The sequence below is a fragment of the Leucoraja erinacea genome, chromosome 26 (assembly GCF_028641065.1).
Source record: "Leucoraja erinacea ecotype New England chromosome 26, Leri_hhj_1, whole genome shotgun sequence".
NCBI classification, from domain to species: domain Eukaryota; kingdom Metazoa; phylum Chordata; class Chondrichthyes; order Rajiformes; family Rajidae; genus Leucoraja; species Leucoraja erinaceus.
The window spans coordinates 21,865,855-21,878,627 of NC_073402.1; the positions used below are offsets into that span (position 1 = coordinate 21,865,855).

A 12,773-nucleotide genomic window follows, 5' to 3' on the forward strand; every position below is an offset into this window, starting at 1 on the left:
GTTTTAGTTTTTCTTGGTTCGCTTATTTTAGAGGAATTGCAATGTAGAAAGAGGTGTTTCCATTTTAGGGAGAGAGAACAGAAAACGCGATGTCGTCTGAATTGCACCACTTATTGGCCATTGAAGGGGCAGTGTTGATGGTGGCAGTGCATTAAATGGAATCCATGACCAGAATCGGCTTGTTTGCCAGCTGCAAGGAACCAGGTGGGGATGAGCTGTGTTTAAATGGGGAGTGGGGTGGGGGATCTTGTGATTATAGGAATGATAGGAGGTAAACAAACCTTAAAAATAAAAGCATTTTTTCCCCCCAGAAGAGACAGCAATGCAGTAAAAGAAGAAATCAAAGCATTTTTAGCCAATCGGAGGATTTCTCAGGCCGTGGTTGGGCAAGTCACAGGTAAGGGCAGAAAGTGTCAACGAAACAGGAATAACATGAAATTAAAATCACTAAACTGTCATAAGAATGATGATTCTTTTAACATGATACTGAGCACGCTTTGTTTTTCTTTCATTGAAAAAAATTGAAATAGTTCTTGAACATCAAGTAATAGAAAATAACATTTATCATTTAAAATATCTGATATTTTAAAATGTAACATTTGAAGTTTTACTGTGGTTAGTAAAACATGAAATAATTCTATTTTAATAGATCTCAATTGATACGGTGCACGGTTTACCCTTGTCTTCCTACTACTGTTCTGTCTTTCTTTTCTCTCATATTTCTTATCTGATTGTTGACGCTGGATATTGTGATCAGATGGTTACTCACTATAAACTTTCCTGTGATTTTGGGAAATACAGCTTGCAATACATAGAGTTCCACCTTCCTTCCACACTGGGTTCACCTTTCCTTTTGCTTTCTCTCTACTCTTTTTGCAGTGACTCCTTTCTTTCCTGTTTCTCATGTCTTATTTTACATAAAGTGCGACAGACACTTTCCCCCTAATTACTGTGCAGTCATAGATTTGGGGATCCATAGAATACATAGAAATTTAGGACTTAAGATATGCGACAAAATAATCGCAGTAGATATTGTTTGCAATTTTAAAATGTCTGCGTGGCAACTTCAAGAAAGTAATAGTGTGACCGTTATTCAACACTATCCCAAGTCATATGTCAATAGTTTTGAACCCTAAATGTTCAATAATTGGGGTATGAGTGAATTATTGACCAATGCGACAGAATTTACTCTGAAAACATTTTTACATAGGTTAAAACCTTACTATTGCTCTTGGTTCCCACCCACTCATAATTCCCTCCATTTTAGAAAAAAATAAATTGAATGATTATGTGTTTATTTTGAAATCTCTAATAATTGTTGTATTTTTTTAATACAGGTATTAGCCAAAGTTACATATCTCAATGGCTGTTGCAGCAGGGTCTTGATATGAGTGAGCCCAAGAAGAGGGCATTTTATAGGTGGTATCTTCTAGAAAAAAATAGTCCAGGTGGGTTACATTCAGATGAGGATTATCTGTATTTGTAAGTTGTGCCAAAGAAAAATTCTTCAATTTTTCATCATTTTTCCTTTTGAGTTTCCAGTACTTTTATTTTGGGATGTTACTGGATGGGATTATAATATTGAGTAAGAACGAGGATATAAATAAGCTTCAACGGGATCCATGCAAAAATAATCTTTCAATAGAGGGAGGAAAGATTCATATCCTGGACTATCAGGCCTATATTTCATGAGGATAACTCAATGGATGAAAGAGTCATGAATTGGAGAATTAGGACAAAGGATGGTGAATTTTTAAAATGTTCTACCTGGGAGGGCTATGGAGATACGATCATTAAGTTTATTCAGTGGAGATCGATAGATTTCTGAACATTAAGAGAATTGAGCAAAATGCAGGAAAATGGCAATGAGATACATGAGCGTACACCAGAGTGAAAGGGTAAAGTGGCCTTGACACAAGGCTGGTTTACAAAAAAAATCCGCAATGTGCTGGAGTAATTCAGCGGATCAATCAGCATCTCAGGAGATCATGGATAGGTGACATTTCTGAAGAGGAAGGGACCCGACCTTAAATGCCATCTATCCATGTTCTCTAGAGATGGTGCCTGACCAGCCAAGTAACTAACTACAGTAAAATGGGCAACTCTTGTTTATATTTCTTGTGTTTTCATGTTCATAAATAATTAACATCCTGGAAGAATAAATGAACTTGTAATTATCTTGGGAAGCAAATTTAACCTGAAAATTAACTAACCCTTTTGACGGGCATTTCAGAGCTGCCTGATTCAGAATACATGTCCATCAAACCCTTCAGTAACTTAGCAAGCTGATTATTTTTTATAGCATTCGTAATTGCTAAACAAAATTAAACAAATTAAATGCTTCCACATTTCAATGCGTTTAGATGAGGAGACTTCTGCAAAGCGCCACTCTCATGTGGCCTGAAAAAGAAGCAGAGCACAGTAGGCAGAGGTCAGTAAAAAATTCAGACATTTTATAAAAAACTAAATAAACAATGGTAAAATATATTCTGCACTAAATGGTTTCTCTTTAAAAAATTACAATGCAGAAGGAGAGCATTTAGCCAATTATGTCTGTGCTGGTTGAAAGAGCGACCAGCCTAATTTACCCTTCCTGCACCAGGAGGGACCTTATAATGTCTGTATGTCTCCTGTACCCTTGTAATGATGTTTTCATCTGCTACTACCTTTCAGGCAGAGAATTCCAGACTCACTATCCTCTGGTCGAAAATACATTTCATCTCCCCTTTAATCTTTCAATGATTTGGATGAGAACATGCAGGGCAAGATTAGCAAGTTTGCTGATGATACTAAAGTTAGTGGTTTTGCAGATAGTGAAGATGGCTGCGAACGATTGCAGCAGGATCTGGATCGATTGGGCAGGTGAGCGGAAGAATAGTTGATGGAATTTAAGACAGAGAAGTGTGAGGTGTTGCATTTTGGGACGTAGAACAAGGGCGGGACCTACACAGTAAATAGTAGGCCTCTGGGTAGTGTTGTACAGCAGAGGGATCAAGGGGTACAAGTGCATGGTTCCAGGAAGGTCGAGTTGCAGGTAGATAAGGTGGTCAAAAAGACTTTTGGCACTTTGGCCTTCATCAGTGAGAGTATTGAGTATAGAAGTTGGGAGGTCATGTTGCAGTTGCATAAGACGTTGGTGAGACCGCATTTAGAATATTGTGTTCAATTCTGGGCACCATGCTATAGGAGAGATATTGTCAAGCTTGAAAGGGTTCTGAAAAGATTTACGAGGATATTGCCAGGACTAGAGGGTATGAGAGGTTGAGTAGGCTGGATCTCTATTCCATGGAGCACAGTAGGCGGCGCGGTAGGCGGCGCGGCTCTGGCCAGCAGCGGCCTCTGCAGCCTGTCCGCGTTTTTATTATTTTTTGTCTGTGTTTTTATGTAGTTTTTGTTATTTTATGTTGGGTGTGTGTGTGTGGGGAGGGAGGGGGGGGGGGAAACTTTTTGAATCTCTCCCTGCACTGGAGACCCGACCTTTTCTCGTCGGGTCTCAGGTGTCGTTGAGGCCGCAACGAGGAGCGGCCTCCAACAGGAAGAAGCCGGGGACTCAGGTGCCGACTCACCGTTGCCGTCGCGGAGCTGGCCGAGTCCGGAGCGGGTGGAGCGGTGGAGGAGCGCTGCTGCTGCTGCTGCTGCTGCTGCTGCTGCTGCTGCTGCTGCTGCTGCTGCTACCGGAGAGTCGGAGGCTCCAACGACGGGTCTGTGGACGACGGCACCGGGAGCCCGCGGCTCCCTGGAGGGAGACCGCTTTTCAGGGCTCCTGCAACGGCGACTTCTCCCGCCCGAGTTGCGGGGTTGAAGAGCTCCTGGAGCGGGGCCTACATCACTGCCCCGCGCGGCTGGAATGGCCGCGGACTCTGCGAGCGCACACCGGGGGCTCCAACACCAAGACCCGGTGTGCGACCTCGCACCACCCGGCGTGGCTTTAATGTCCGCGGGACAATCGCCATCGCCAGCCGGGGGCTATGACTTTGACTCTGACATCGGGGGGGGGGAGAGTGCAGTGGAGAGATAAGTTTATTTGGCCTTCCATCACAGCTATGTGATGGATGTTTATGTTAAATGTAATTATGTTGTGTCTGGGGTCTATTTGTGTGTAATGTATGGCTGCAGAAACGGCATTTCGTTTGGACCTCCAGGGGTCCAAATGACAATTAAATTGACTCTTGACTCTTGACAGGAGGATGAGGGGATATCTTATGGAGGTATAAAAAAACATGAGAGGAATAGATCGGGAAGATGCGCAGAGCCTTTTACCCATAGTAGGGGAATCGAGGACCATAGGTTCAAGGTGAAGGGGAAAAGATTTAATAGGAATCCGAGGGGTAACTTTTTGACACGGAGGGTGGTGGGTGTATGGAACAAGCTGCCAGAGGAGGTAGTTGAGGCTGGGACTATCCCATAGTTTAAGAAGCAGTTAGACAGGTACATGGATAGGACAGGTTTGAAGGGTTATGGACCAAGCGCAGGCAAGTGGGACGTGGGTAGCTGGGACCTGGTTGGCTGGTGTGAGCGAGTTACACTGAAGGGCCTGTTTCCACACTGTATTACTCTATGACTAAAAAACGGATTATCCAGCACTTTGTTGACTGGATTGTTTCATTAAATGAATGAATGAATGAATGAATAAGTTTATTGGCCAAATATTCACATACAAGGAATTTGCCTTGGTGCTCCGCCTGCAAGTGACAAAATGACATACAGTGACAGTTAAGAATGATACATTAAACATTAAACATTAATAATAAAACATTATCGATTAAATATGTGAATTAAATAAAATACCAGAGCAAAAGGAGGCTACAGATGTTTGGTTATTGGAAAAAAGCTGTTTTTATGTCTGGCTGTGGCAGCCTTCACAGTCCAGAGTCGCCTTCCAGAGGGAAGTAATTCAAAGAGTTTGTGGCCAGGGTGAGAGGGGTCAGAGATGATCTTACCCGCTCGCTTCCTGGCCCTTGCAGTGTACAGTTCGTCAATGGAGGGAAGGTTGCAGCCAATAACCTTCTCAGCTGATCGGACGATTCGCTGCAGCCTCCGGATGTCGTGCTTGGTGGCTGAGCCAAACCAGCCCATGATGGAGAAGGTGAGGACAGACTCTACGATGGCCGTATAGAATTGGACCATCATTGCCTGTGGCAAATTGTGCTTCCTCAGCTGTCGCAGGAAGACGTGCCTTTTTTGACTGTGGAGTCGGTGGTAGCCCCCCCCCACTTAAGGTCCTTGGAGATGATGGTTCCCAGGAACTTAAAAGACTCCACAGATGTGACTGTGGTGGTGTTGATGGTGAGTGGGGTGAGGGGAGGGGGAGCTCTCCTAAAGTCTACAATCAATTCCACTGTCTTAAGAGCATTGAACTCCAGGTTGTTGCAAGTGGCACTACAGAGTTAACATCAGGGCATTGCTGTGGGAGCCCCCAGCTGACATTGGGGAGCACTGCGGAAATCCTGACCCAGCAATGGGACAGTACTGAACGATCTCTTGGGCTAGAATTGGGATAGTGCTGATGGAGCTCTCTGTCCACCATCATGACTGCTAGATATTGCTCTCTGTTCAGAAGGTGGATTTTAGCTTCCTTTTAAGAAATGGTGGACAGATGAGGCTGATTTACTGTTGCATAATGGAATGTGTTACATTGACAATTACATTAATATAATAGATTGATGAAGATAATAGGGGGTTTCTGAGCCAACATGAGGCCAACTGCATAATTGATACAAGTGTTGTATAAAAGAGTCTTTACTGTAAGAGTCCTCTGGCCAGCAGCGGCCTCTGCAGTCTGTCCGCGTTTTTATTATTTTCTGTCTGTGTTTTAATGTAGTTTTTGTTATTTTTTGTTGGGGTTGGGGTGTGTGGGGGGGGGGGGGGTGGGGTGGGAGGGGGGGGGGGAAACTTTTTAAATCTCTCCCTGCACTGGAGACCCGACCTTTTCTCGTCGGGTTTCCGTTGTCGTTGAGGCCGCAACGAGGAGCGGCCTCCAACAGGAAGAAGCTGGGGACTCAGGTGCTACTCACCGTCGCCGTCGCGGGGCTGGCCGAGTCCGGAGCGGTTGGAGCGGTGGAGGAGCGCTGCTGCTGCTGCTGCCGCTGCTGCTGCTGCTTCTGCTGAGTCGGAGGCTGCTGCTGAGTCGGAGGCTGCTGCTGCGGGTCTGCGGACAGCGGCGCCGGGAGCCCGCGGATTCCTGGAGAGAGACCGCTTTTCGGGGCTCCTGCAACGGCGAATTCTCCCGCCCGAATTGCGGGGTCGAAGAGCTCCTGGAGCGGGGCCTAACACCATTGCCCCGCGCGGCTGGAACGGCCGTGGGACTTTACGAGCGCACACCGGGGGCTCCAACACCAAGACCCGGTGTGCGACCTCGCACCACCCGGCGTGGCTTTAATGGCCGTGGGACAATCGCCATCGCCAGCCGGGGGCTTTGACTTTGACTCTGACATCGGGGGGGAGAGAGTGCAGTGGAGAGATAAGTTTTTTTTGGCCTTCCATCACAGCTATGTGATGGATGTTTATGTAAAATGTAATTATGTTGTGTCTGGGTCTATTTGTGTGTAATGTATGGCTGCAGAAACGGCATTTCGTTTGGACCTCTAGGGGTCCAAATGACAATTAAATTGACTCTTGACTCTCTTGACTGTACTTTTAATTCCATACCGCCTTCATTTTTGACCTCTCTGTTCAGGGAAATAGGTTCATTCTAGATTATCTTGGCTTGTACTTGCTTGAGTTTAGAGTGCAGAGGATTGGTCTTTGAGTTCTTTAAATGATAAAAAGGAGACAGGAGGAATAGGTAGGGGAAATGTTCATCTGTATCTGGGGAAAAAATCCAGAACTAGTGCATGTACACTTAAGCTAAAGCTAGCATATTTGCCAATTAATCAAGAAGTAAATGCAAATGTTTTTTCTCTTTCTTCCTTGTCGACATCTGTAATGAATGAAGCACTACGTTTCCATGGGATAGGCCTTTTGAGCAATGTTGAAAAGTACATCGTGCAGGGAGCACCCCTTGAACGTGCAAGTGGGGCAGAGTCACAGCAAGTTCAGTCTAGCAACTGACAGTCCATACCGATCTACCATGAATCATTTAACGACAAGTCCCCTGTTTCATTTACCAGCCCATCCACAGATACTCTATATCAGAAAAGACTTTGACTTACTGGATTGCTTCTTGCTTACTAATTGCTGTTGGGATAGATGACACTGAATTAGTTGGGCAGCAGTTTGAGCCCAGCTCTGAACTGTGTGCCTCTTCCAATCTGGTGCCACACTCATCCTCACACTGCGCCAACAACAGAAGTGTAAGGATGATATTGGTCTTATTGGTGTTTTAATGTATAGACTTGATGGGTCGATTGTCTTCCTATGCTGTGATCTATCTTTAAGGAAAACATTTGCTTTAAAATGAATAGAAACATATACATTACATAGTTAATAACTAATTCCCACCAAGTAAGGTTTAGAGAATTGAAGTTGTTTCTGATCCATGGTCCTTCAAGTTGTTTCCTTTTAACAACAGGAATGTGGAACGAACCCTTACATGTCCAGCACAAATTGCATAATCCTGCAGCTATCAATCGCTGATCCCCTCTGACTATTAGAACACAGTAGCGGAGACTGAAATATATAAAATAGCTGCATCCACTTACAGAACTTTTCATTTCACTGCACATCTCGTATGTGTATGTGATGAATAAACTTGACTTGACTTGAACATGTTGTCTTCCATAAAAATACAAATCAAATACTTTTATAACATGTATAACAGTTTAATAACTTGTAATTATGCAAACAAAATTATATCATGATTCATAAAGTAAAATATAGTTTGATAATTTAAAAAAAACTGTTGGAGACAAACATTCCTTCAATTAATTTGTTTCTCTTTAAGCACAGTTTGCAGCATTACATCTCCTTCTATGGACTGTCAGTTTTCCTTATCATGTAAAACTCAACTATCTTCCATCATGTCGACAATGTTTGAAATAATTTAGAAAAAAACAACTTAAACATAACCCATCATCAATAGTATTTCTTTTTATCCATTTTATTCAGGAGCAACTTTAAGTATGAGGCCTGTTTCAACCACAACAACAGAAGATCCTGAATGGCGATCAAATGTCAGCCCGGTGACTGGAAACTTTCGTCTCAGAAGAGGAAGTAGATTTACCTGGCGCAAAGAGTGCCTGTCTGTCATGGAAAGGTTAGTAGGAGGAAGGACTTACTCATATGAAAAATATTAAGTTTCCAACTGCTAACCAACAAGTGGTTTGTTTGTGTTTTTGGAACTAAGGTGAATAAAGGTTGATTTTGTATCCAGGTTTTCATAAGAAGAGCAAGCAATGAGCAATTATTAATGATTTTACTACATTTAAGGTATTTTGCAACAAGGGAAGACCTAAGGGGTAAAAATTCAGAGATAAATTACAATTTGTCACCTAAATCTGGTTGTTAATTGTCATGGCAGTGGCTGAATGCACTTTGTGTCTCAACAGCATAAAATCACAGAGACATAGCAATTATTAATGATTTTACTACATTTAAGGTATTTTGCAACAAGGGAAGACCTAAGGGGTAAAAATTCAGAGATAAATTACAATTTGTCACCTAAATCTGGTTGTTAATTGTCATGGCAGTGGCTGAATGCACTTTGTGTCTCAACAGCATAAAATCACAGAGACATAGCATTAAATTAGGCTATTCACACCCATTATATTTGTGCCTCTTATCGACTCTCATTCTGTTGCCTTTTATGTTGTATCAATTATCATGGCAGTGATTATGTTTTAAATGTGATGGTGACTTCCTCTTGACCACCCTTTCAGACACCCACGTCGTGAGTGAAAAATAATTTCCTTAACTCCCCTCCAATCCTTCTATAAAAAAACTTAAATCATTGTCCTCCAATTATTAGTATCCCAGGTAATAAAAGTAGGCTCACCTGATCACTGATTCTGTCGCCTTAATTTTAACTTTTCCTCAGCCTTCTATATTCCAATGCATACACAGTGACCAGGACAGATTGATAATAGCAAAACCTCCGGCCTGTCAACTAGTTAACATTTTAAAGAGATTCTTTCACCTTAAACAGTTAAAAATAAATAATCAGAAAATCCCCTGTGGAACAGTAAACCTTCGTTGCATTAGATGCAAATACTGGAAATCTGGAACAAAAGCAGAAACACTCAACAATGCAGGAAGCATCTGCAGAGAGAGAAACAGGGTCAGTGCTTCAGATCTGAGGCCCTTGGTCAGAGAGCTGCATTATTTGCATCAGACGAAATGTGTTGGAAGGAATTGCAGATGCTGGTTTAAATTGAAGATAGGCACAAAAAACTGGAGTAACTCAGCAGGTCAGGCAACATCTCTGGAGAGAAGGAATGGGTGCCATTTTCGGGTCGAGGCCCCTCAGAAGGGTCATCAAAAGGCCCTTCGGAAGGGTCTCGCACCCATTCCTTCTCTCCTGAGATGCTGCCTGGCCCACTGTGGCACTCCAGCCTTTTGTATCTATCTTATTTGTATCAGAGCCTTGAGAAGTGCTTCCTGGAGAAGTGCTTGTCAGATTGGCCAGACTGAAACTGAGTTGTTGACACAATTAGCGCAGTGGTAGAGCTGCTGCCTCACAATGCCAGAGACCTGGGTTTGATCCTGACTATAGATACTGCCTGCGCGGAGTTTGTGCATTACTCCCTGTGACCGAGTGGCTTTCTTCTCGGTGCTCCAGTTTCCTCCCCATTCCAAAGACGTGCAGGTTTGTAGGTTGATTGGCTTCTGTAAATTGCCCCTAGTGTATGGGATGCGAAAGTGGGATAACGTAGAGCCAGTGTACTAGTGTAGATGGTTGCCGTGGACACGGTGAGCCTGTTACAATGCTGTATTTCTAAACTCTAAACAAGAGATTAATTTAGCTGTGAACTTGGTTTGTATGATTGAAGTATATTTATATCATTGACACTTTGATGGAATTTGTGCCTCAAAATTCTTACTTACTTGAAAAAACATTTGAGAACTCAATTTACCTCACAGATGGAGGATGAACTTTATCCAACCACCTCATGTTTACCAATAACCAATTGCACGTTAAAGTGACAAAGCATTTCAATATTCTTCTGATTTAACTGCAGTGGTCCAAATATTAAAATTAACATATGCCTGCTTCAAAAATTGTATCCTTGTATTTTTCCATTCCAATACCTTGCAGTTATTTTGGTGAAAATCAGTATCCGGATGAGGCAAAACGTGAGGAAATTGCAAACGCTTGCAATACAGTAATACAGAAACCAGGTATGAGCACCTGCAGCTATTCATCATTTGCAGTTTAAAAAAAATTAAAAACAAGGAATAAGTGAGAAAAATTCATGAAGTGCCCAGTTTAATTTATGAGGTGTTGCAAACACCATTATCGTACACAGCAGTATATCTTATTAACGAAAATAGGATTAGTAGAAAGGCACTTTTTTGAAAATTACCTGTATAATATTTATACAACAAACTTTGTAGATTTCCAAATTAATTATATTGTTTGTGGAAAGATATATAATTGATATATTGGCAAAAATGCTATGTCTGTGATGTAATTATCATTTTGGGAGAAATAGTAATCCGAGTTGTAGTTATTTAAATCATTGACGTACAAAGCTGTTAATTCCCAACACAAAGATGCATTTACATTTCTTTAGCCACAGATTTAAAAAAAAGAATTGCTCCAATAAAAGTACAATCTCAAAAACAATTATGGATTTAATGTGGGTAACCGTTTGAAGTCTGCTATCTTTGGTAACTTAGTAACGGGAACGATTAGCTGAGACTTTTAATAAAGCTGATATCTTCAATTCAATAATATGATATATACAGGGTTTAGAATTACCTGACTTACAGAAATCCAACTTTACACAAAATTTCCATACAATTTAAAAGCAGTTTTCATGCTAGTAATCATAATAATGCAATTATTCAATTTTCTTACCATCGAGTTTGGTTATTAAAAAATGGAAAGATGGCGACACTGGTTAATTGCAGTACTAAAACCCCTGTCCCACGGTACAAGTTCATTCCAAGAGTTCTCCCAAGTTTGCCCTGATTCGAACTCGGAGATTTATGGTAATGGCCACGCGTTGGTACTCGGGGCTCTCGTGGACATTTTTCATCATGTTGAAAAATCTTCACGAGTCTTCCCGTGCTTACCTGCCGTTAGCGAGTCTTCCCGAGTACCTGCCGTTAGCACTAAGAGACGTCCCCGAGCTCCGACGTACCCGCTACGTTCATTCTCCGTGCTTACCACGAGTTTGATTTTTTTTTAAACTAGGGAGAGCTCTTGGAATGAACTCGTACCATGGGACAGGGCTTTAACTTTATCTATTTATTGCGATTTTTGTTTTAATACCTATCTTTCCCAATATTCATTATTCAGGTAAAAAACTATCAGAGTTTGAGCGAGTTACTCCTCTGAAAGTGTATAACTGGTTTGCCAATCGTCGGAAGGAGATGAAGAGAAGAGCAAACATAGGTAAGGCAATTAGAAAGCTTTTGACTATAAGGACAATCGATTCAAAATGATTGGTGTAATTATTGAAATCTCAACCAGAATTATTATTTAATAACTTTACTGCCCATAGGATACTCGCTTCACACCATAAGATGTAGGACAGAATTAGGCCATTTTCCCCATCGAGTCTCCTCAACTATTTGATCATGGCTGGTCTTTACCTCTCAACCCCATTCTCCTCCCTGTCACATTGATGCTCTTACTAATCAAAAACCTATCTATCTCCACTTTAAAAAAAATACAAATGTCGGCCTCCATAGCTGTCTGTGGCAATGGATGCCAGAGATTTACTTCCATCTGGTTAAAGAAATTCTTCTTCATCTCCATTCTAAAGGTACATTCTTTAAATTTGAGGCTGTACCCTGTGGTCCTAGTCTCTCCCATCGCTGGAAACATCCTTTCTACGTCTACTCTATCGAGGCATACATTTGTAGAATTGAATATCCAGAGGATATTCATTTTCTAATATCCATTTTCATCAGTTGTTGAGATGATTTATAAGCTGTGACATGACACGGTTCAAGCAAACAATTCAACTCACAGTGCTGAAAACAAAACAACTCTGGCCAAATGTGGAGTGAGACTGTTACTATTGTGGTGAGAACTGAGTCCATTATTAAGTGCTACATGGTAGCAACAGTTCCTTGGTGGTGCTCTTAATATTGTAAACATTTTGAAAATAAATATGAATGTATTTCTTTCAAAGAAAGTAGAAATAAAAATTTGAGTTTGCAATAACTCAGTTGATAAAAACACTCTAAAGAAAAAGTCCTCAAGTTCCAAGCTCAGTCAGCATCTTATTCCAGCCAAGCTCAGTGCATCTTATTCCAGCCAAGGTGACAGGAAGGACAATGATTTGGATTCAGCACCATCTGGAGCTCTATTCATTACTGCTTTCTAATCACCCTGCAAAAAAAAAAGCATACTCTATTGCATTCAGTTGGATTTTCTTTTGTAAGATACTTAAATGTAGCTATTTCTTACCAAAAGTTAAGTTTAGTTTCTGATCAATCTTGTTTTCAAAGAAGCAGCAATCCTGGAGAGTCATGGGATTGATGTGCAGAGTCCTGGTGGACATTCCAATAGTGATGACATTGAGGTCAACGACTACTGTGAGCAAGTGAGTCACGACTATTAGAGGTTAGAACTACAAAAGTTACTTCTTTAAATCTTTCTCATTTTATCCAGGAATGTTAAATAAATATGTTGTAAACAATTTATTAACAACCTCTAGCCT

The 12,773-nt window shown here is 41.6% G+C and overlaps 1 protein-coding gene across 8 annotated transcripts in view; it reads left to right on the plus strand.

Annotated features, from left to right (window-relative positions):
- LOC129709783 (homeobox-containing protein 1-like) overlaps positions 1 to 12,773 on the plus strand; it is a 52,666-nt gene that overhangs the window by 19,753 nt on the left and 20,140 nt on the right. For 3 of the 8 annotated variants that reach the window (XM_055656359.1, XM_055656358.1, XM_055656362.1), the window contains exons 4-9: positions 312 to 397; positions 1,338 to 1,448; positions 8,047 to 8,194; positions 10,193 to 10,275; positions 11,402 to 11,497; positions 12,562 to 12,656. In XM_055656359.1, the coding sequence (XP_055512334.1) occupies positions 312 to 397; positions 1,338 to 1,448; positions 8,047 to 8,194; positions 10,193 to 10,275; positions 11,402 to 11,497; positions 12,562 to 12,656 (619 nt within the window). Of the gene's footprint in view, positions 1 to 311; positions 398 to 1,337; positions 1,449 to 8,046; positions 8,195 to 10,192; positions 10,276 to 11,401; positions 11,498 to 12,561; positions 12,677 to 12,773 lie in introns of all 8 variants that reach the window. The other 5 variants (XM_055656363.1, XM_055656364.1, XM_055656360.1 and 2 more) reach the window with 4 other exon arrangements.